The sequence below is a fragment of the Gallinula chloropus genome (assembly GCF_964237585.1).
Source record: "Gallinula chloropus genome assembly, chromosome: 19".
Lineage (NCBI taxonomy): Eukaryota > Metazoa > Chordata > Aves > Gruiformes > Rallidae > Gallinula > Gallinula chloropus.
The window spans coordinates 11929118-11952873 of record NC_140104.1 but is presented as its reverse complement, the minus strand read 5'-3'; the positions used below and the strand labels follow the sequence as shown (position 1 = coordinate 11952873).

The 23756-nt window shown below is 42.5% G+C and overlaps 1 protein-coding gene across 2 annotated transcripts; it reads left to right on the top strand.

Moving 5' to 3' along the window:
* The first annotated feature begins 153 nt into the window (after nucleotides 1-153).
* Nucleotides 154-23702, top strand: YWHAE (tyrosine 3-monooxygenase/tryptophan 5-monooxygenase activation protein epsilon). Of its 2 annotated transcripts, XM_084273001.1 has the most exons (7): nucleotides 154-329; nucleotides 11604-11803; nucleotides 17122-17228; nucleotides 17906-18112; nucleotides 18815-18951; nucleotides 21182-21228; nucleotides 22764-23702. In XM_084273001.1, exons 1-6 carry the CDS (start codon nucleotides 266-268, stop codon nucleotides 21187-21189), a joined length of 723 nt encoding a protein of 240 aa, XP_084129127.1. In that variant the 5' UTR covers nucleotides 154-265; the 3' UTR covers nucleotides 21190-21228; nucleotides 22764-23702. The 2 variants fall into 2 exon arrangements, with proteins under 2 accessions (XP_084129127.1, XP_084129126.1); XM_084273000.1 differs by lacking the exon at nucleotides 21182-21228.
* Nucleotides 23703-23756: the final 54 nt, after the last annotated feature.

Below are 23756 nucleotides of genomic sequence, written 5' to 3'. Positions count from 1 at the left end.
TCCGGTCCCGCCACCCCCGGGGCTGCCGCCTCCCCCCGCCGCCGCGGCTTCGGCGCCCGCCTCCCGCCCGTTGCCAAGGAGCCGCTGTTGCTATGGGAGGCCGCAGGGCGCATGCGCGCAGTTGCGGAAGTGCCCGGATGCAGCGGGAGGAGGTGCTGCCGCCATATTTGCCCGGAGAGCAGCGAGCTGGTAGCTCCTGAGCCCCCCAGACCCATCGGCTTCCATCCGCCCCGTGCAGTCCCCGACGCCGCCCCGCCTGCAGGACATGGACGATCGGGAGGACCTCGTCTATCAGGCCAAGTTGGCTGAGCAGGCTGAGCGCTACGATGGTGAGCGCTGGCTGGGAAGGCCGTGCAAGGCCAAGGGGAGAGAGAGGGAGGGAGCGGCCACAAAATGGCGGCTGGGCGGGGGAGGGGGGGCAGGGGCGGAGGAGGGGGGCATTGACAAAATGGCGACTGGGAGCGCCCCAAGGGGCTGGTGGAGCTGGGGATCGGGGACCTGAACGAGTTGGTGGCTTGGGCCTGGGCGGGGCCCGGTTCGGGGGGCGGTGGCGGCAGAAGCCGGGAGTAAAATGGCGGCCGCGAAGGGCGAGTCCCGGGAGGGGGGGGGGCAGGGGAGACGCCCCCGCCTCGGCGGGGGGGGCCGACAAAGAGACCCCACGACCTGATCGTCGTGCTGCTGCTCGGCGCGGCTGGAGCTGGTTTTGTTCGGCCCGGGTCTTGCTTACCTTCGGGCTGGGCCCCGCGGAGCAAGCTGGGCGGTGTGGGGCTGAGGTTGCCTCGCCGCAGACAACGCCCAGTGCCGCGCTCTCCGGAAGGTGGGTGCCCGGCTCGCTCGGCCCCTCGGGAAGCGATGGGGGGGGGGGGGGGGGGGGGGGCGGCTGGCTCATCGGGTTGGGTCCCGGGGGAGGGGGCTAGTGCTTTTCTTTCTTTTCCTTTGCCTTTGGTTGGAGATAACTGCTGCTCCTGGCAAACGCAGAGAGAGTAAGCTTTCCCCCTGAAGGGATCGAGTACATGATACTTCGTTGCCTAAAGAAAACGCATATGCTTTCATTATGTAGTAGAAGTTATTATAGATTGCTTTATTGATCACGGTATTGTCACTTCATCTTCTCCCCCACCCCCTCCCCACCCCCCCCCAAGTTTCACAGTGCTCTGCCTTATCATTTCATGTCTGGGGAAAGAAGAAGTGGTACAGGGAAGGAACTGGCAACCTTGGATGATGTCTTGCCCCCAATATGTCTGTCTTGACATTGTTTCTTTAATCATGTTTCCCTTGCCTATAATAGAAAGGGCCTTTAATTTTCAGATGATGTTACTCTTCTGGGACTGTTACTTTTGCCCTCAGACCTTATGTTTATTCATTTAAAGTGAAATAAATAACCCTTGTATGTAAAAAGTGTGAATGCAGTTACACTTCATTTAGAGGTAGGAAGACACTCAATACTTCCTGTTCGTAATTTTTATAGGCAACATGACCCAAGTTCTTTCCAAATGACATTTTTACTGAGTGTGCTTAGAAATCTTCTGATAGTACTATTGCAAAACATCTGAAAAAATGCCCGTTTTGGGAAGGAGAATAGAAACTACAACAAAAAAGGCCTAAGTAAGCCTCCCTTCTGTGATTGTTCCAGTAGGGAAATAAGGTAAAAATAAGAATTCCACTGGATAAGAGGAGTCAAACAGACTCCACAGTAACTGGCAGAGGAAAATAAAATGCCTCCCAAAACCCCACATTGGATTACAACTTGGGTGGAGGCAAGCATGCAATTCCACACTTAAGTGCACAACTTCTACTGGGGGGTTTGGGGTTTTTTTTCCAATATCTTACTGCATAACCTAAAGGGTGTGGGAAGATGCATCTCCCCTCTGGCCCCCAGTCCCAATTCGAGCAGCGGTCCTGGAGCTGGTTTGGTGAGTAGGGAGGAAAGGGTTCTCCACCTGGTATGGATGAGTCAGTAAAGAACTGGCTTTGGTTTGAGTGGAAGCCCAAGTTGGATTCTTGGCCAACATCCTGGAAGATTCATCACCTTTTGGGAGCTTTTGAGCCATGACAGTCTTTCTGGTCTTGAAGCAGCGACAAATCAGTTATTTAGCAAATAATGAGACTCTATCCCATTGTAAGATCTGCACTGCAAAAGGAACTAACTTCCTGTCAACTAGTAACAGTTGATTAGTGGGAATTGACTTGGTGCAGTATTTCCCTCAACTCTGATCCATCAGTATCATGATGTTTGTCAAACAAGCTGCCTGGATCAAAATGTAAAAGACTTCCTATGCTGCATCACTTCTGAGTGGTAATGAGGCAGTGTTCTCTCCTAAATGAGAAACAAGAAGTTGCCATGTGTAAGCCAGTGCTGTGTCTTTCAGACTTACAAAAGTTTCTTGGAATCAAGTTGGGTGAAGAAATTTAAGGTGCACCCTTCTCCTCTAAATGCATCTTCCTTCATCTATCACAACCATGGCCTGGAAGAATGTGTACCATAGACACTGCTTTAGCAACGAAGTCTGTATTCTTGTTCAGATGAAACAATTAAAATTACTGGCATAATTGGTTCTTGTTTATATGAAGTACTGCAGCTCTGCCAAGATCATAGCTGAGGCTGCTAAATAATTCTGTGAACGAAACTGGGAAGCGGTATGGTGAAAGTGTAAGCTGCTGGGTTTGCTCTTCAGTTTGCTCTTTGATGTACATGATCATAAGGTCACAGTGGTTAATTGACACATAAAATGGTATGATGGTAAGTACTGCCTGCAAATATGTTGGAATACAAGTCTCCTGAGTAAATGGAATCTGAGTGTGGAATGAGAGTTTTGCTGTGGAAGGTTAGGATAGCTGAAGTTCTTCTGTCCCCATCTTTTTTTCTTCTTGAGACTGAGTGTTGTGTGATGGGTTGTTATTTTATATACTGTTCATGGCATTTATAGCAGCACTTAGGGTGGTCGTGTAACTGTAGCTGCTTTGGTGTTACTTACCTGACCCACTTAGAGAATTTACAAAATCTCAGGAGCTGTACTTGTGAATTGTTGGAAATCTCATCCTGTACTGGCCTTAGTATATCAGCTGAGATTAAGGGGACAACTTTCTAGGTACTTCTGCAGTGTAAGTAGCACTTAAGCCCTGATCTCTAGAGATATTAAGAGATCTGGGTGTCTAACTATCTTCACAGATCTGCTTAGGCATGTCATGACAGATCACAAGATGCTAGGAAGCTTACTTGTAATACAGGAAGCTTTGTGAGAAATCTCACTGGAGTTTCTTCAAAGGCTATTATAAATAGAATAATATCCAACTATAAATTATATCTTTCTTTTAAACAGTTGGAATAGATGATAGTGGTCTGTGAAATTACCTTGCTAATATGAGCTCTTTATATCAAGAGAATTGGTGTGTTCCTGTAGACTGCTGCTGAATGTTGAAACCAGTGCTTCATTGTGGAAGCCAGGTAACACCTTTCTCTTAATCAGGTGAGAAGTGTGCTGTGACACAAGATAGACTGCAAGTGGTTCCTTAAACTCCATACAATGGTTTTGTACTACAGGTCTTCAAGTATGAGACTTCAGATTTGCATGTTGTATAACTCAAGTGAGGTAAAATAGGTGTTTGGTTATTTTTTTCTACCCCAAACCCAGATAATATGTCACAGTACAGGTGAGAAGAAAAAAAAACCCCAAACAACCCACAACCCTCTTTGATAGCAGTCCTGGTGCAGCAAGCTAACAGCTGACTCCTGTGATTTAATTTATTAGGGAAATGTGCCTTTATTACCAAGGCAGTAAGGTGTGCAGCAACCAACTCAATCCAGGCTTTGAACCTGTTCTAGGAAAAAAAATCTCAGTAGCAGGTCTTGAAATCAGTTTAATGAAGAATCAAACTGTGTCACAAATTAGAATTCATGCTGCATATTTCAGTTTGCAGAGGGTCTCTTTCCAGCAAATGTCAGGCACACTGAAAGAGTGTTCAGTTCTTCCTTTCCCCTGAATTAATGGTTGGTACTTCTACTTGTCTGTCAAAGCTCCTGCTGGTGTAGTGATGTGGGGTGTGACTCCTCTGTCTTAGAACTGAGTAAATGTGAAAGTGCTAAAAGGCTGAAAAATCCCTAAGAAATATGGGGTCTAAGAGCATGACCAAGACAATGTTGGAGGAATTGGATTGTTAATTTTAAGTGGCAGTTGTTTACATACTAAGCCATAAAAATTAACTGCTGATCATGAGGGGTTGTATGAGAGCCTTTTTCTGTAATGGGCTTCTTGAATCTCCTGAGGTCCCAAGAGGATCCGTAGGAGACAGAGCTCAACAATTGGGTGGTTTCGTTCTCTGCAAGGAGTCCAGAAGCTGAGCTATGTCAGTTAAGTTACTGAAGTACTTGTATTAGAAAATGGGTTAGTAGTGGATCTCAGGCAAGCAGAGAAATATATGATGAGACTCAGTCTTCAGATTTGTCTGTGTTTGCTTTTGAACTAAAATTACTGTTCCAAATACTGGAGAAACCTTGTATTTTGAAAAACATCTTCACGTCTTGAAGAGATGAAAATAATGACTTGGAAATCATGTTTTAATCTGACCCCTGGAGCCAGTTCAGGTCTGTAAATTATAAGCAAGATGCTTTTTTTTTTTTTTTCCCCCTGAGTTGGTGACCTGAATCAGCCCGTTGAGAGGTCAAAGAAGTGTTGAGCTGGCATGACGGAAGCGATAGGCATGGAAGGGAAAGCCACCTGCCTGCTTCTCTGTAAGCTGCTGGACTGGTTCAGCCATCTCTTAAGTCTTACTTGCCAAATGCAGGGTTTTGAAAGAGAAAAGAAAAACTTGATGCAGGCAGTATAGTAGTGTGTTCAGAAGAGATCTTCATAGATTAAAAGATGAGCCCTACCTTCTCTTGACTTGAATTTGGAGCTGATCATCATGATGAATAGGATGATGCCCGCTGATGCTAGGTGGAGGCCTGCAATTCTTGGTAAAATCCAATCTATGGGCATTAAATCTTCACAGTTACTTAATGAAGACAATATGCTTGTCCTTATTTCTTCAGCTCTTTCTCTGTCTTTGTTCTTAGCAGTTTGCTGCTCCTGTCTTGTTGGTACTTAATACTTGCTTCCATTTTTATGGATGCTAGCATGCTCCCCAGCACAGATCACTGATTCCACCGGTGATCTTTCTCCATTTTGAACACTTGACTCTTCCATTCATACCCTGTTTCCTGTCTTTCAGCCAAATGTTTATCCATGTGAGGACTTTCCTTCCTATCCCATGGCAGTTGAGTTCCTTAAAGAGCCTTGGGTGAGGGACCTTGTCAAATGCCTTTGGGAAATCCAGGTAGACTATTGCTGATCATGTCGTACTTGTCCATAAGCTTAAGTCATTCAAAGCATCACAGTAGGTTTGTGAGGCATTACTTGTGTTTTGAGAAGGGCATGCTCTACCATATAGTGTTTATACATACAGCCACTAATTAGGTTTTTTTAATATAATTCCTGACAGCTTGACCCTTTGTGAGTGTTAGAGGGTTTTGTAGTTCCTCTTGACATAGCGTTACCCACTGTTTACTGCTGCTACTGAAGTCTAAACTGAGAGAGGTTACACACAGCACTTTAGGATCAGATACTTTATTTGTGACTTGCTACCCATGATCTTTTGTTCATTCTTGAAATGAACAAGCAGAATACTAGTGCTTGTGCTCAGTCTTCTCTGAATGCTGCTTATAGTGTATGGTCTTGTGTAGTGAACACGTGGGAAGACCTTATTTTTTTCTACTGTATTGCACACATCCTCACATCATACTGTGTGGTTATTGGCAGCTTCTAGCTCCTGAAATGTTGCAATGCTTGGAAGCTTCAAGATTTTGGTCTGCTTTATTCCATTTTGATAAGGGGAATAGAAAGGATTAAGTTTAAACACAACTTCAGTTTTCTGAGTACTGTGTTTCTGCTACTAGTAACTTCATAATATTTAAGAATCCCACCTTCTGGGTTTTTCTAAGGTTCATACTGATTTGGGTCTTCAGTATGATGACCACCAAATCATCTCCATCCCATCTTTGCTCAACAAGCTCACTTTCTATTCTTGCTTTAACAAGGTTTCTCACTTAAGTAGTTTTTCTTTTGCAAGTTAAGCACACCACTGAGATTTTTTTTTAGCTTTTGTTTTTCCTTTGGTAATGTTGAACCTGTCACCTGTGTGAGGTGACAACAGATAGTTCTTCAGCAGTAAGGTCTGCTCTGTAGCTAGATGTTTCATAAAAATAAAAAATGGGTGTTGGAGCACTGTGGTTAGTGAGAGACCTCAGCAGTACATGACAGCTGAACTAGAGGTTGCAAGTACTGTCATTTTGCCTCAGAGGTTTCTTTACTGTATCAGCCATTGTTTAGGCCAAGTGGTTTCTGTTGTGAGCACAAACTTTGATAGAACACTAGCTACTTCTGTAGATACTGTCTGCTACTGTGGTATGGTCTGCTTTTAAGTTTTATGTGTGTATTTGGAAGGATTCTTCTGCTGCTATGGGGGCATTCCAGTTGCTTTGAGTTGGCTGCATCTTTAGACTTTGAGAAGCAACAAGTACTTACTTAGTGTCTCTTCTTTATCTGGTGAAGAGACAGTCCTTTGTGACCTGGTGAGTTTCTTTATCAACTGTGCCCTTTCTACAGGTTCTGTGGGTGGCCTCTAGTAGATGGTTATCAAACATAATGCTTCTCAAGGCTTGCAAACTTCCCCATTGCTTTTAGCTGGGAGTAAGGCATGATCTTTGTCTTCTGTCTTCAAAAAGCTCCATTCCCAAGCCATGTACCAGGTGGTTTTCAAAATCTTCTACAGGCAGTGCTGAGTGTAGTGGTGACAACTGTCCAAATCCATTAATGCTTCATAAGCTGTGCACGTGTATCCCCACTGTTACTCTGCAGTGGCTGGAGGTGAGTCAGCAAAGTTTGCAATGAGAGCTGAGCATCTTCATAGTAGGAGAATGTAGGAACTTCAGAAATGGGATGGGCATTATTACAGTTTTGTTGCATCTCAAGCTGTTGTTTAATGTCTCAGTTAAATGTCTCTTTTCTGTAAGAATATACAAACCTGATTGGACAAATGTCTATTTATTGTGGTATTTCTTCTAACAACCAACAGTAAATACCTGGGAAAGGATATAAATCTAGGGCAAGTATGTCATTCTCCAGAATATTCCCCCATCCTTCCATGTTTTACACTTTCAGTATTTCCTGTTCTGATGGTGGCATGATCTGACAATAGCAAAATATGGTGACAGCCACAACCAACTGAAAGGCTCAAACTTAACCACTTAAAGCTACAACCTCTGTCTTTTTGAATCTGCATAACACTGCATTTTCCATAATGCAGTGTAAGTGTCTCTGGATCATGTATGCAATGAGTTGTCATTGCTGCAGTAATCCTTCCTACTGAAATGTAATCTCATACTTGTATTTTGTCTTGAGTGGTGTCTCAGCTTTTCACCTCCTTGTGGAACCTTCCAGATAGGTAAAGCTGCACTTAAAAGTATAAAATACTCTGTTGGCAGGCATATATGACTTTATTTTTGTATCAAATTAGCTTTCTGTTGAAGAAGATACAGCATGTGCTGTCCTGTTGCTTTTGTATTGTTTGAGTTAAGACTGTCAGGTTTAAACTTTCAGGCCTGGATTGTGACTTTACCATGGAAGACCAAAGTATATGCATAATATTAATTTGTCTTGTTGAAATAGCAGCCCAGATATTTGTATTGTGAGTAAAATTAGGCTCTTCACTAAACTAGAAACTTTTTTCTCCCAGTATCTTCGTAGGTAGGCTGGTAATCCTGTTACTAGTTAAGTAAACAAGTACCTTACCCAAAGAGGAAAGATTCAGGATTTTTGAAGGGAAGACCTTTTGGTTCCTTTGATCAGTGTTTAAGAGAGGCCATGTACCTGATATGAAGTGTTGGTGAAGGATGAGGGTTTTGTGCTTCAGCAAAAATGAAGAAAACCTCAGGTGCCCTTCTCACCCTCCAGCATCTTACTCCTGATGGCTGTCACTTGGCAAAAAAATGATCTATCAGGTTTACTAACAACTCATGGTCATAAAGACAGTTTCCTTTTCCTACTGTGGTTTCCATCATTGGTGTGGTTCTGCAGGATGATAGTTAATGACCTTCTTTGCAGAATACTGAAGACATGCAGCAGGGCTAATGTGTGCTGACAGGCTGCATTTTGTGTACGACTGGGTCTTAGTTATGACTCTGAAAGCTCTTGCTCAACTTAATTCTGGTTTGTCTTCTGGTGCAGAGATGTTGGACCTCTTGTTTCAAGAGCATGTAGGTGTTCAGGCTGGCAGAGGATAAAGTCCTGTAGAAGCTAAGCACTTGATTGACTTTGTAGTGATGTTTGACTGTTCTGAGTATCAGATCCTCATTTACAGAGAACAGCAAGTTTTATGTATAGGTTTTTTCTTTGAAAATTCAATGCTAGACAAGTCTGCTTCTAGGGAAGGAGATGGTGAAGGAAACCTGTAGTACAGTTGATAAAACTCCTCTAGTTTTTTTTCCCCAGTTGGTACAATTTCCTGATACAGGCCAGAAGATCTTTGAACCTCTTACTGTACGTGTTGCCCACCTTCATGCTACTTCAGTAATTACTACATGTGTATCATTTAGTATATGAGATAGGTGTGAGTAGTTATTTTACTTGATTATAGAATCATAGAATCATAGAATGGTCTGGGTTGGAAGGGACCTCAAGGATCATAGAGCTCCAACCCCCCTGCCACAGGCAGGGACACCAACCTCCAGGCCTGGAGCTACACAAGGCTGCCCAGGGCCCCATCCAACCTGGCCTTGAACACCCCCAGGGATGGGGAATCCACTAGAGGTGGATTATCAAGAAGCAGGATTTCTCTAGGAGTATTGTAGTACATCCCTTAGTATGACTGAAGTGCTTTGTATTTAATCACAATTCATAAAGCTCAGAAGAATCACAGAATCACAGAATCGTAGGGATTGGAAGGGACCTCGAGAGATCATCGGGTCCAACCCCCCTGCCAAAGCAGCTCCCCAGCTCATATTGCACAGATAGGCATCCAGATGAGTCTTGAATATAAATTTCTGTTTTAAAGCTTATGTCTCTTGTAGTCTGTGGGCTGCTGTACAACTGCTAGAGACTGCTGGTAGGGTATGCAAGGTTGGAAGCACAACTGAAAAACGTGTTGTGCTTCAGAAACCCACCAGTTCCAGGGAAGGTATTAGTGTTACTCAGTTTCCTCTGGCTTTCCTAACTTCAGGCAAGATCTAATGGGACAAAGTTGATGTGATCTTGGTGTGTTAAGGTTGCCTTAACATACCTTAAAACTGTGTGTGTTTGATTAAACCATAATGGTCATACTGGGTCAGACCAAAGATCTTCAGAGTGATGATGGATGCCTGTCTGGGAGTGAAGTGTCATAGATGAACAGTATGGCAAGACTGTGCTCTCCTTTCTCTATAGTTTATTTACATAGAGGAAATTTCATTCTACAACTAAAGGTTGAAGAGAGGGCTATGTGTTCATAAATACAGGTTAATTTCTTGAACTTTCAGTTGCTCCCCTTACCTGAAGGCAGTTAAACACTAAGCTTAAAGACAATCCCTGCATTTCTTGCTGGAGCTTGGCAAAGGTACCCAAGCAGCACAGACTTAATTCCTATATGTCATCTTTATTCATAAAAATTATCAATCACAGGCATGTTGTCTTGGGTGTAGCTCTGCTACTCCAAAACAAGAGACTGCTTAGCTAATATAATCTTAAAAAATTACAGTTTAGCAGTAAATTCTTTGTATCCATGGTAGGGTCATCCTTCAGGAAACAAGTCGAAGTGCTTGCATTAAGTTGCATATTGTAACTATATCATGTTGTCTTTAATTTAGCTGGTTTAATGACAAGACTGCATGCTTCTGTTAACACTTAACTGTATGTATGTGGAATGCTACAGGGCAGTAAGTCTTGAGCAAAAGCCACTCACCCTTTTGCAGTAGTAGGGTGGCACTTCTTAAAAGTTGTATCAAATCCTTGGTGGATGTTTTTTGTTGCTTTCTGTGATTTGGAGAAGTGAAATCTACCAGTAGAGGTAGGGGTTTTTTTCTGTTTCTTTTGAGAATAGGGCTGCTCTGATATTTTGTCCTACATATATGGAGACCTGTTGGACACTGATGACATTGTTCCTGCCAGGAAAAAAGATTGAAGTTACAGTTTCCATTGCTAAAATAGCTTATGTCTGGTAAGATTGAGTCTTGACACCCAAGGAAAAAATTGACAGTTAAGCTTTGTTAGTTTCCTATTGCTTGTGCTGATGTGACACAGCAGAATAGGGGGTAAAAGTGATGGGGAGAGATGAGTGGGCAAGGAAAACAGGCCATAGAGCAGTAAAGTATTTTATTATGGGATGTATAGCCTAATCACATCATCATGCTGTTGGCAGAAGCTGAACATATTAGACTCAACCATAGGGGTCTCTTCCAACCAAAATGATTCTGTGTCATTCTAGCATCCCTCTACCTGGCAGATAGGTATGAAACGGTTGTCATGTTTAAGTGGATGGGGTAATTGGGGCTTAGTTTCATTCATTAGTGGTCTTGTTTTCAGTCTGTGGGATTCCCATCAGTTCTAGAAGCTGGAAGGTAAGCAGTGAAAGAACTGAAGCACTGTGCAACAGGACAAAATCTTCAATTCCTGGATGTCTCATACTAGGTTCTCAGTGTTTATTTAACAATTTAGGCTTTTATTTTTCTAATATGTCACAAGCAATCATAATGTGGTTAGGTAATGAAAGGATTATAACCTTCCTTAAGTAGTTCAAGCCTTTGCTTCCACTTGAGTATAGGGAAGCTATATTTAGTAATAAATTTTTTAACCTCATGTTTAGAAGTTCTTTTCAAAAGGTCTAAACTATAACTATTTATATTTTGTGTGTTACTGTTCAGTGTAAATAGCTGCTTGGCATGGGTGGATAAGGTTGCTCTGGTTATCCTCAGGATGACAACTTTGTTACTTCTCCTAGCACCTAATGTTTTTCTTTTGGTGGTTTCTTTTTGGAACTTTGACTTGGTTCAGTAATAACAGCACTCATACTTCTCTGCTTCTATTAAAATCTGGGTTTTGGGGTTTTTTTTTGTTAATTACCATGTTACACTGCATTCCAGCTGACAGATCAGTGGAGCCTTCTGTAATTCTTAAGTTTATCCTTTCTGTGCTGAAAACAAGCTGATATTTGCTCCTGCTGTTCTCACTATTCACTGCCTTTTCAGAAGCACTTTGAAGAAGACCCATTACTGTAGGATTGTACTGATAACTACTAATCCACTGTGAAAAATGTATTTGTTGCTAAATCCTTTTTGCCTGTCTCTCAAAAACAAATGACCCACAACACCATCTTTATTTGGGACCCGTGTCAAGTGCATTTAAAAGAACATCAGATGCTTCCTTTGTGTACATGCTCATTGATTTGTGTGGAACACTCCAGTTATTCTTCACTCTTAACACTGTGCATGAAAGGAAGATGGAGCCTATTTTCATGAGCTTTCATTACCATACAACTTCTGTTTGAATGGTTTGAAAGACACTCCAGCTATCAAAATAATTCTTACCTTTTCATCCTAGAAATGGTTGAATCAATGAAGAAAGTGGCTGGAATGGATGTGGAGTTGACAGTGGAAGAAAGAAACCTGCTTTCTGTTGCATATAAAAACGTGATTGGAGCCAGAAGAGCTTCCTGGAGAATAATCAGCAGCATTGAACAGAAAGAAGAAAACAAAGGTGGAGAAGATAAATTAAAAATGATTCGGGAATATCGGCAAATGGTAAGATGCAGTTGGAGTTGTGGCATTACACCAGTGCACTAAGGTCCAGTTTTGTTACCCTTGCTCTTAACTGCCCTGGTGTTCTAGAGTGGCTGCAGCGTGGTGACCTGGAGATAGTTGTGAAAGGAACAAGTTTGCTCCTTGTCTGAAGAATAAATATATTTGATGAAGGGAAAAGGTTGGGTGCTTTTGTGTAAACATCCAAAAGGGCAGTAAACTCTGAAAGGGAGGGTACTTGCTTCACTGCATCTATATATCTGCTTGGTGTTTGAACTCTGCTCGCTCTTTTTCTTCCCTGCTTATTTGAGTTTGAGGCTGCATGTGTTCAGGAGATGTTACTCTTTCCCCTCCAACTTGACTGTTATTCCTGAGTAGGTTATTTGGGTTTTTTAAATTAACTGTGTCAAAGGAGGTGCTTGGCTGTTAAGCTTCTGCTTATAGAAGTTACTTTGGCTGGTACAGACTTTGACACCAGCTATTGCAGTACTCTGCCCTACTAAGTTCAGAATACTAACACTGTTGGTTAACATGCTGGTGGGGAGGGAGCTTCAGTGCTGTTCTTGCCATAAAGATGGGCAGTGTAAGCCAAATGGCCGCTTTCTTTGACTCCTTTACCTTGTCTTTTAGCACTTTGATAACTGCATTTCATGTGCACTGGCCTTGTTTCCTTCCTTCTTCCCCCAGATGAAAACTTGCTGTAACCTGAGTGCTTAGCAGTTAGGTCACAGTGAAGAATGGTTGCCTGGTTAGTCTTGGAAGACTTGTAACTAGCTCAAACAGCTATGCCTGTGTTGAATGCTGTGGCAATACAGCTGCTCTGACAGCATCTAGTTCTTAAAATCCAGATTTACTTTTCTGTCTGTATCCCTAAACCGGTCACTTACACTGAGAGCTCCTAAAAGAGTCAATTTGAAATAAAGTACTTCATGTTCCTGGGGATGGGGTTATTAACATGTCAGGGTCATCTCAGCTGTGAAACTTGCATATGTAATAACCTTAGGGCCTTGCTATTTTTTCTCTTGGGGAGGGTGGGGGGGAAGAACCCATGTGCATAACTTCATGCTGAGTCTAGTCTGTCTGTGCAGCTTTACCTAAAATGGAGAGCTTAGGGCAAGCTTTGCCTCTCATCAGTAAGGGCTAATGAAACCTTCAGTTATTAGAACAGTGAGTTGTTTTTCCCCCTTCCTTAAAAGATGGCTTAGCATGGAGCAGGCATGCTCCCATACTACTTAAATCCCACACATTTCTACAGAGACTTAATCTCCATTATTTGAGGACAAGTGCCTCCACATGGTTCAGATCTTCACTTCCAGAGAAACACTGCAGTCTATTGTATCACCTGGCACTGATTCATATACCACCAATGGAAATGATGTTGGCTTGGAAATCTGTTCTCAGGAATGACTCTGGACTACTTTCTGTTGACTCACAGGGTTTCTGTTGCTCCACAGATTGTTGGAAGTTGTGAGTTTCTAATTTTGTGCTGGTGGGATGAGGCTCTGCCAGTTACATACAGTCCAAATACCATTTCTTAATGGGTGTCTAAAATCTTCCTAACAGAACATGTAAGACAATAGCTATCTGGTGATTGTTTAAATTTGTCTTGTACTGCTTGATTCCAGGTTTTTTGCACATTGTTTCATGGGCAGTTACTGTCTTCTGCCAAAGATCCTTTAATAGCAGGAGACCTTTGGTTTTGAACAGCATCTCTGCACCTCTTGTTGTATAGAAAGCAAGTATCATGCAGAACAGACTGGTGTGCAAGAGATACATGTATGTAATCCTTGAAGTATATTGGGAGAGGCCACCTGAAGTGTAGTGCAATGCCAGCAGTGTCTTCAGTTGTTAAATTGTTAAAGGGAATAGGGTGGCAGTTGCTTGGTGGAGCAGTGCTGTGGGAGCTGTAAGGAGCTCCATACTGGAAAACAGACTAGTACTGAGCTAGCTTGAGTTTTCAGAGAGCTTCTACACGTTGTCTGTAGCTGAAGACTGGATCCTGTTTGCAGCTGTTGGGAGAGACTACTGTGAGTTCACATCTGCTGTAAGGACAGTGTTTGGCAAGATTGCACAGGAGCAGTAAGGGCCTGAAGGATATAGTGCAGTGGTTGGGCTGATGACTCTCACTGTCGCTGCTGGAACAGTAGCACAGCTGCCTGTTGTCATGCTCCCTGCTGCTCTGAAGACAGGAGGTCCAGTGCAGGCTCAGCAGAGTTCTGGTTATTGTGTTTACTTTGTCAACAAATACCTGTTGATGTAGCATTTTTCAATGTAAGGTCAGTGCTGTTGGGAGAGTCTTCCCAGGCTTGAAAGGGTCTGAAGGGGGGTGGGCCTGATACACAGCATGACCACTACAAAAGCCAAGCCAGTGCTTGTCAGGGCACTGACAGGCCATGTTTAAAGGCAGAAATAACCACAGCTCTTCCCTACCATGAGAACCAGCTCTAGTGCTGCTCAAGTAGAAGTGTAAGGGGTAGCTGTGAGAGTAGGACTGGGCTGGTTTTGTCCAAGGCATATACAGTAGGTGACAGAGATGATGGAAGACAGCAGGTTGTGCCTTTACCCAAACCACTTAATATAAACGTAGTAAAACACATATGTGGCCTGGGGGGGAAATGCCACTTACCTCCTTTGTAGGGAGACTGCTTTTCTGGGTCCCATGGCCATTTGAATATACAAAAGTGGAGCCCCTGACTTTCTCCTCTGACTACATCTCTGTAGATGAGAACACCCTGAAGCTTGTGTTCTTTGTCCCTGCAAGGATGAAGTGGTATGTGTCTGCACATAATGCAGTTTGTTTCCTTGCAGTAAAACCAAACCCTTTTCTAATAGCATAGGACAGGCATTCACCTTCCTCTTACTGATCTGTGCTTGTGGTATATGAGACTGTTTCCAGTGCTCTGGCTTATAACCTAGGTTGTATTCTGGGACAGCTGCAGGGCTCTTCTTCCCTTCTTCTTAGGAACATTAGGCTGTGAATTGACATAAATGTGGGTGGTCTGTTTTGGCAGGGGTGGGAGGGAGGTTGCAGGGTTAAGCAACTGTTTTGTACCGTTCTAGTTTCATGTTGCATTTCAGTTGTGAGGTGCAGCTATTTTGGGGGAATATGTATTAAAACAGGTCAAAAAACTAGTACAGGCTACCCTTCCCCTGAGTACTTCTGGTAAGTTTCCTTATTTAGATCACAGGTGGTTTACAAGCTTTTGTATCTGCAGAGCTAAGAACACAGTCTGGAATCTGATTAAGCCAGCACTACCACTAAAATAGAAGCAGGGTGGATTGGGGGGCTTCTCTGCACCCCCAGCACTACCACTAAAATAGAAGCAGGGTGGATTGGGGGGCTTCTCTGCACCCATCAGGGTGAGCAGTCTTTCCTTAACAGAGCCATATGTCATCTTTGGAGCTAGAATGGTGATAGACCCTAAACTACCCTTTCTGAATGCTCTGAACAGGCTTAGTGTGGGGCTGTTGTGCTCATGTGCTGCTTTGCAGCTCTTCTCATGAAAGAGCTTTTAGGGTTATGTTGTGGCTTTTGTTTGGGGTTTGGGGGGCTCTTTTTTTTTTTTGTTGGTTTCTTAAACAGCTTGATTTGTATTAAATCTTCTTTAAGCTTGGTCAGGACACTTATTACCCTGGATACCAGCTGATCTCTGATAACTTGTGTGACTGATCCTTTAAGCAAAGCTGAAAAAGCTCTGACTGAGATGAAATGGTTTGTACATGTATGGTTATTTAACAAAAGAGGATTAGAAACTGATTTAATTCTTTGCAGTTTTGCTGAAGATCTGTCTGCAAAAGAAGTCATTGAAAAAGAGGATCAAGAGGAAAGAAGTTTGCAGGAACTGACTGCTGGCCAAAGGTTTTATAGCTTTTGTAGCCAAAGAATATATGAAGTAGATTCTTCTCCAGTGACCATATTTCAGCAACTTCCTTAAGAATTTGTCATGTAACTTTGAGTATAGTGTCTAACCCTTCCTCTGAATGTCAGGGCGTTCTCACATTGGGTATGTCAAATCTGCTGTAGATTAATTTCTCTAAAGGAACTTTTGCAAGTCTGTTAAGCAATTTTGTACAAGTAGGTATGTGTCTGTCTGTGCCAGTTAATATTTATTTTGGATCTATATTATTAACAGCTTTTGAGGGTAGATGTTGTGGTTACAACCCTGTTAGTTTGGGAGCTGTGTGGTGGTAAGAATATTACATGGTAAGGAAGATGCTTGAAGAAAGAGGGAGAACAACTGCATGGTGGGGAGGATATGAAGGGTTAGTGGACATGCTGTTTCTGGTAGTTTCTTGTGACTGATGTTGATGCTTTTTGCTTGAAAACCTCTACTTTATAGTACACAGAGTAGCTTGAGTCAGAGTTGTCTTCAGCTGTAGTTACTGCAAAGCCGTGGAGGAGCAGCAGTAGGTTGGTATCTGCACTTAACCAGCCACTCCTACTGTGAATGACATGGGGCACTCAGAGCAAGTCTGGTTTTGACAGTGTTGATGTCAAAAGACAGTTTTTTAGCTTCTGTGGGTATGCTTAGCTGTTTTGCTTTCAGGTGTGAAACACTGGTAAAACCTAACCTCAGGCTTTATGTTCTACATGAGAGAAATGAAGGTGATGTGACTGTTTTCAACTTTGGTTATTAAAATCCAGTATCTGTTTATAAATAAAATGTTATATATTGGTTTTGTTTGACCACACTGTTAATGCTGATGAATTCTGCTTTTTCTCTGAGTTGCTGTGCTTTCTCTTTTCTTGCCTGTTCCTGGAGTTTGTTTTCCTCTTGTATCTGACATTTTGTTTGTGTGGCACATCTTTATTCTGTTCTCATTCTGTGTTCAGGCTCTTCTGTTAGACCTTTGCTTCCCAGGTACTCAATAGAAACTTGTTCAGAAGGTGCTGTGTGGTTTAATGGAGTTTTAGCTGTTTTGTATTTATCTTCATGTTGTCCACTGTTGACACTTGGGGCAGCTTTCCAAGATCAAAAACGTAAGGAATTAAAAGTTACACAAGTCTTGCAGTAAGGAGCTATATCCTGAGACAAACTTAATGCAGCTGTCTTCCAGGGAATTTATAATTCCATGATTCAGTTATGCATTTCATCATACACCAGTCCTCACCTCTTCTCTGTACCAGCTAACTAAGCAGAATTATTTTGCTTAGTGCACCTGTGGAACAGCTCCATTTTTTTCCTCCTGTCTTCACCCTCTTTGGATTTTTATGAATGTTGCCTGTTTGATATTTGGATATTTTTGAGAGAGTTCTTAGAACTGCTAATCTCACCACCTCTTTTCATTTTGGTTGTTTCTTTGTTTGGTTCTTTTAATAGGTTGAGACTGAACTGAAGTTAATCTGTTGTGACATTCTGGATGTACTGGACAAACACCTCATTCCAGCAGCTAACACTGGGGAGTCCAAGGTTTTCTATTACAAAATGTGAGTATCTTGTGAGACAAGGACCTGTTACTGTATCTGAACTAGAGATAGAAATAAAGTAGCTCTACACATGTGTTCTGCCTACTCAACCACAGCAATACCTCCCAGAAAGGGGCAGTTAGTTTTTGGGTGCTTTGGAGGTGTTAATATCCTGATTCTGTGGTTTTGGATAGATGGTGATGTTGTTTGGAATAAGGTCATGAGAACTTAATGCAAGCTCTCTGGCAGCTCTTAAATGTTACAAACAGCTGTTTTCTTTAACTGAGCTAATAACATAGAAGTCATTTTCCTGCTTTAGTGTTTTCTTGTAAGTGCTGTACACTCCATAAAGAAAATGAGGTAGACTGTTAACTCGTGTAGTGTCAACTTCCAGAGTTGCATTATCACATGAAACTTGGCCTTGAAGTGCTGTAATCACTGGTTTGCTGCTTGCTTTGTATTTCCTGAAGCATAGTTTAAATCCTGAAATGATCAGGAAGTGTGTTTCCCTGTGGTTGAATTATCTCTATCCTTAAGATCAAAACTTAACCTAGTTTAGATGAGATGCAGTTGTGCAGAGACACAGTTTGGTAATGGAGAAGGTGATTTCCTGTACTAATGTGATCATCAGCTTCAGAACTGAGCTGCTGGTGGGGAAGGAAATAGAGTACTGACTTGTGACTGGCTTCCCTTTTCAGGAAGGGGGACTACCATAGGTATCTGGCTGAGTTTGCCACAGGAAATGACAGGAAGGAGGCTGCAGAGAACAGCTTGGTGGCTTACAAAGCTGCTAGTGATATCGCAATGACAGAACTCCCGCCAACACATCCCATCCGCTTAGGACTTGCGCTCAACTTCTCTGTATTCTACTATGAAATTCTTAATTCTCCTGATCGTGCCTGCAGGTATGTGGTGGCTTTCATGGGCTGGTTAGTTGCTGGCTTGCTCTGTGTGAGGTCAGTTCACCAGAAAGGTTTCCAACTTGAGTCCAGATCCATTTGGATGTAGAGAAGGAGAACAATGATAACTTTGGTGTGGCCAATTAACGGTGGTTTAACAGCCTGCCATGTGAACCCTGTGCATGCCCTTAACCTGTGAAAAATGTGAGGGGATTTAACTTGCCTCCCTTATTGTTGGCTATGATACAGGGTGAGAGGGGTGGTGGTACTGATTTCTGTGGGATCATGTTACTGATTTCTGTGAACATGTGTAGAATGACAATAGCTCATCTGTAGGGGTTCAGCTCTAATAAGCATGCAAGTGATGACTGAAGCAGGTACCATTTGTCTTCTATTCCTGCTATTGAAGGATATGCAATCTGCTTTCTTTTAAACTTTTAGCAGACCTTGATTAGTTCTTCTGCAGGATGTAGAAATGTTTAACAAACTGATGTTCTTTGGCAGAAAGATTCTTAAGCATACATAGTCTCTGGTTTTGAAGATGGAAGATACTTGGATGAACATGTAGCATATCACTAATTTGTTAGGGAACCTGTGTATATAGTACCCAAAGTGGGAGATGAGTGTTGTGATGCATAGGTTCAGCATGTGTGCTCCTGGATTCTGTTCAGCAGTAGATGTTCAGTCTGATTTATTCTGTGCTTACAGGTTGGCAAAAGCAGCTTTCGATGATGCTATTGCAGAACTGGATACACTGAGTGAAGAAAGCTATAAGGACTCTACACTTATCATGCAGTTGTTACGTGATAATCTGACACTATGGACTTCAGACATGCAGGGTGATGGTAAGTAAACTCAGCTCTGAAATGCTGTGGTCCCCTGAGCTCTGCCCATGGAACAGGGCATGGAAATCTAGATGGGCTTGGAGTGCTACTTCTCTTTCCTGATGACTGACCCGCCTGAACATCTGTCCTTTCTTAGTAGTGGGTAAGGTGCTACTAGGGGGTGACACCAGCTTCTTTTGAGAGACTTTTAAGCTCTCACTTGAAGGAGGTGTGGAATGAGTAATTTATTTTTCCTCCCCACCTGGCTGCTTAGGCATTATGCTTATTTTAAAAGCAGTGTCTACATTCAATTCAGCTTTTCTTTGGTTTGTCATACTCACCTATGGCTGTCATTCCAACCAGATGGGAATTCCCAGTGCAGTTCCTCATTTTGTTCAGATCACTTAATATTTCTGTGGCATTTGGGAAGATTTACTGCCATGGTGTTAATCACTTTGCGTTCCAGCACTTTCCATATCTTTCACTCTCTGTATGAAGAAAAGGGTTTTGTAAAACAGTTTTTATTACAAGAAAAAACCCACAACTTGGAAATCTAGCTTGCTATTTGAGATGAGGGATTTTCTTCTGATTCTCCCCAGAATGCTAGGTTGTGACTCCTGAAATGGGCTATTGCCCCAGCAAATACCAAATACATCCCAGAGGGTGGGACATTGCTTCTGCTTACTAACATCATCCAATAAGTCACTTAAACTTCTAACAGTGGTGGTTTGGCATAGTGAAGGGACATTTTCCACTGAAGCTTTTGCCTATGTGCTAAGTTCAAATTTACTCTTGTTTAGTTTTTTGAGATTTGCCTTCTATTTCACTGATTATCATTGGTAGTGAATTAAACAATCTCTAGAAAGATTATAAAGTTGTGTTCTCTTCTGCAAAAATCATGTCCTGGAGAAACAAGTAGAAAGAGCAGCCACTTCCTCCTAACTTAAAAGCAAAGGAGGGTCACTCCTGTTTAAAGAATTTTAGGCACTTAGATATGTGGAGATGTTTGAAACAACCTTACTACTTGAGATAAAGGTGTGTGATGCCACATGGTGATCTCTGCCTCACTGTCTTGGTTCTGGCTGGTCTTGTGTAGGTTGATGGGCTTTGTTTTAAGAAGCATTGTTAGTCAATAGCTTTGCATCCCTCCTGAGTACTGAAAGTTACAGTTCATGGTTTGCCCCTACCCCTGGGAAAACTGTGAGCATGGAAGGTCTCAGCACCTGGGGTTACCCTGCACCCCAGCTGCTCAAGTCTGTTGTGAAGGGACCACACCTTTCCAAGCTGTAAGATCACCTAGTGGTGCAGAAGCAGGTGTATGGATCTGTGTAGGCTGCTCTAAATACTGCAGGTATTAGAGATGCCTTCCCTGCCATGGTCAGCCATTGGGAAATAAATCTATTGCCAAGCCCTGCAATTGAGATACAACCTTTTATTATTTTTAATGGAGCCAAATATCCTGGTGCTCTGTAGGGGTGCTGAGGAAGCTGTTGTGGTGAAGTAGCACAGCTGGGTTGCTGGTGTGAGAGCATTATTAGAACATTTTCCAAAATCTCTATTTATATATGAGCTGGCTAACATGTCTCATGTGTTCTCATGTTGGAGCAGCTCAGTGAGATTATGTAGAGGCTCTTTATATTTCTTCTTGTATAATCTAGATTCAAACTTCCTGTTTTATGTTTTCATAGACACTTTTGTTCTTCCAGAAGTATTTCAGATAATCCTAGTTACTGTTCAGAGTGTGCCAGAAAGCTTAATTACTACAAAACTAAGATGCTGCAGAACCACTTAAAATTGTGGTGCAGTTCTTCAGGTCCACAAAACCACAGTGCTTATGCATAATGTTTAGACATAGGTACAAAGTTAAGGGTATTTTCCCCCCTCACTTCCTTGTAACATGCTCATATGCAGACTGCATGTAAAAGTGTTGCTTCCAGAACTCTGTTCCAAAATGGGTAGAGCCATTGAGAAGTGGCAGAAGTTAGTAGTGGCACCAGGAAAGGTCATCACAACTACCAGCTTTCTGAGGGGTGGGGGAGACTTGGAGAAGACTTGTTCTTTTCTGTTAAGCTTCTGCTCGTTTTGATTTGTTGTGGAGGTTGTTGGGAATGACTTCTAAAGTCAGCTGCTGCACTTCTCCATCTCATTTACTGTATCTTTTAACCATGTCATAGAGGAGCTGTTCAGTTTATTTTCACGCCTGTAATGTCTTCATATGATTCCTGTTTTCCCCTTCTTTCCTGCTGTATAGATTCCTAAAGGAAAGCCCAACTGTTCATTTCCTAAAAACTCTACTTTGTAAGTCTTGTCATGGCTTAATGAACTTGTCAGCGTCAGTTTTCTTCCGATCACTAATCATGCTTGCCTCTGTCACCCTCCTGCTGCTGATCAATCGCTTGTATCTGACTCCATTCCAGGGCGACGCAATGTTCTACCAATTTGGGACCTGTTACCCCTACCCAGGTCCAATAAGCCTGACTGAGATCTAAAGTAACTGACATGTTTGGGAACTGAGCTGCATACCTGGATGGATATTAAGAATATTTGGGCATGAAAAGTACTTTCACGGTCGCCTGTTACAGGAGTTTTGGCTTAAGTGCATTGGCTAGAGCATGCTCAGATCTTCTTCTAATCATCTTCCTGGGTTAGGGCCTCTGCTTTCCTCTTACATGATCTGTAATTTTAAATGTGAATTCTATTGTTGTTGAATGTCAGATGTCTTGTTCCTAGGCCACCTCTTCCAAAATCTACCTTGTGTGTAGTACCTGGTGGTGATTCTGAATCTGGACATGCTCTGAGCAGGCATTCTGATTATATGCTGAAAGTCATTAGTCTCATTTGATTGGATTTTATTGCAAATGAAATGTTTTTAAAGGGTAGGTTTTGTTTGAGAGTACATACCATCTCTCGTGGTTAAGGGTAATTGTAAAGAAAACCTTTTCCAGTTTCTCTTCTCAATTAACTTAATCGTGCATGTGGTATGGCACTACCTGAAGTACATGGAACTTACTCCTGTTGCAGTAGAAACCAGAGAAGGGTGCGCAGAAGGCATGGCATGCGCCTGGCCCAGGGCAGCTGAGCGATAACCACACACGACTGCAGGAGTCCTTGGCTAGGATTCCATTGCACTGCATGTCCCAGCTGGTTCAGTAGGTCCAAACTGGCCGGTTTTTGAGATAAATTAATCTCTGCAAAATGTTTTCCTTTAGCTTTAAGTGTAGGGTTTGGTGTCGTGCTGGACTTGAAGTGGGGATGGCTTTTCATCCTTCTTGGTACCCCTAATAATATGTGCCATCAGGGGGGCTTGGCTTTTTATGAAATGGTGTGTGGTACTTTGCTGTTGCTGAGACTTGACTGGACTTGAGCAGAAAAGCCTTAACTTCTAAAACCCTGTTCTGGACTCACCTCTAGCTGGTGAGTTGATGTCCTTAGCGTGCGCTGGAGTAGAGGTGACGTTGGTGGGAAGGTATTTCCTGATGTAAGGATGATGTTCTACAGCCATTCTAATGACTCTTTGTCTGAGCTGTTCAGCTCTGGATCAGCAGCGCTGGTGACGTGTTTTCAGAAAGGGTCACTAGTCATTTATCCTTACGACAGAGTCCTCATTCTAACAGCCTGTGCTGCAGTTCTGGGTGAAACGTGGCGAGGTGATTATAGGGCTTAATTTCCATGGAGATGCTTCACTCCAGAACTGGCCGCGAGTGTGCGCGCGTGTGCCGTTCGTGCGAGCGAGCGTGTGTACTTGCATGAAACTATTAATCACTAGATGCTCGTTAAGCCATTCTGCAGGTCTCACTAAAACAGTTAACCTGTTCCTTCTAACGCTTCCATAGGTGAAGAACAGAATAAAGAAGTGCTGCAGGATGTGGAAGATGAAAACCAGTGAGACACAAAGGCCAACAAAAGAACCCATCTCTGACCACCCTTCCCCTTCCCCACAAACACCCTCAGTGTCACTCTGAGAACCACCAAATCTGACTTTTACATTGGGGCTCAGAATTTAGGTTCCTGCCCGGTTGGGTTTCTTTTTTTTTTTTTTTTTTTTTTTTTTTACACAGTTTAAGAGTTCTTAAAGGCAAGAGTGAATTTCTGTGGATTTTACTGGTGCCAGCTTTTTAGGTTCTTTTATAAGACACTAACAGGACTGCGTAAAGGCTCTTTCAGCATGACTGTATTGTCTCCTGCCAGCCGTGGCGAGGTTGCCATTAGAAGTGGATGTTACGCCTGAAGGCCGTTAGACTTGTAGGGGAGAGATTTGTTCTATGGCAAGGGTAGTGCTCATGTGGTGGCATTTTTCTTTTTTTATAACTGTTTAAACTGAATTTTATACCGATGTTTAAACTTAATTGGGTGTTTAGCTTGAAGTTACAGGTTGCATTGGGACATATATTGTAGTGGATTTACTGTATAAAAAAAACAAAAGTTTCCAAACTGCTGAAACGTTGCTGAAAATCATGGTGCTGGTAACAGTTCAACAATCCGTGGCTGCTCATTCTTGCCTGTTCTTTACTTTTCCTCAAAGCAGGTTAGCATTGAAGGTGGCATTGATAAGCCTGCATGCGTGTTCAATATTTTTTCTTTCTCCCTCCCCTTCCCCCATCTCCCTTCGCTCGCTCAACCTCTTTTGTTCAGTATGTGTAACTTGAAGCTAATTTGTACTACTGGATATCTGACTGGAGCCACAGATACAGAATCTGTATTGTTCTTACTGAAACACAGCATGGAATTAACATTAAACTTAAATAAAACAAACCTAAATTAAAAATGCCAAATATTACTATGACTTTCTTTTTATATTTTGGTTCTTTCAGCAAGAATAACTTTCC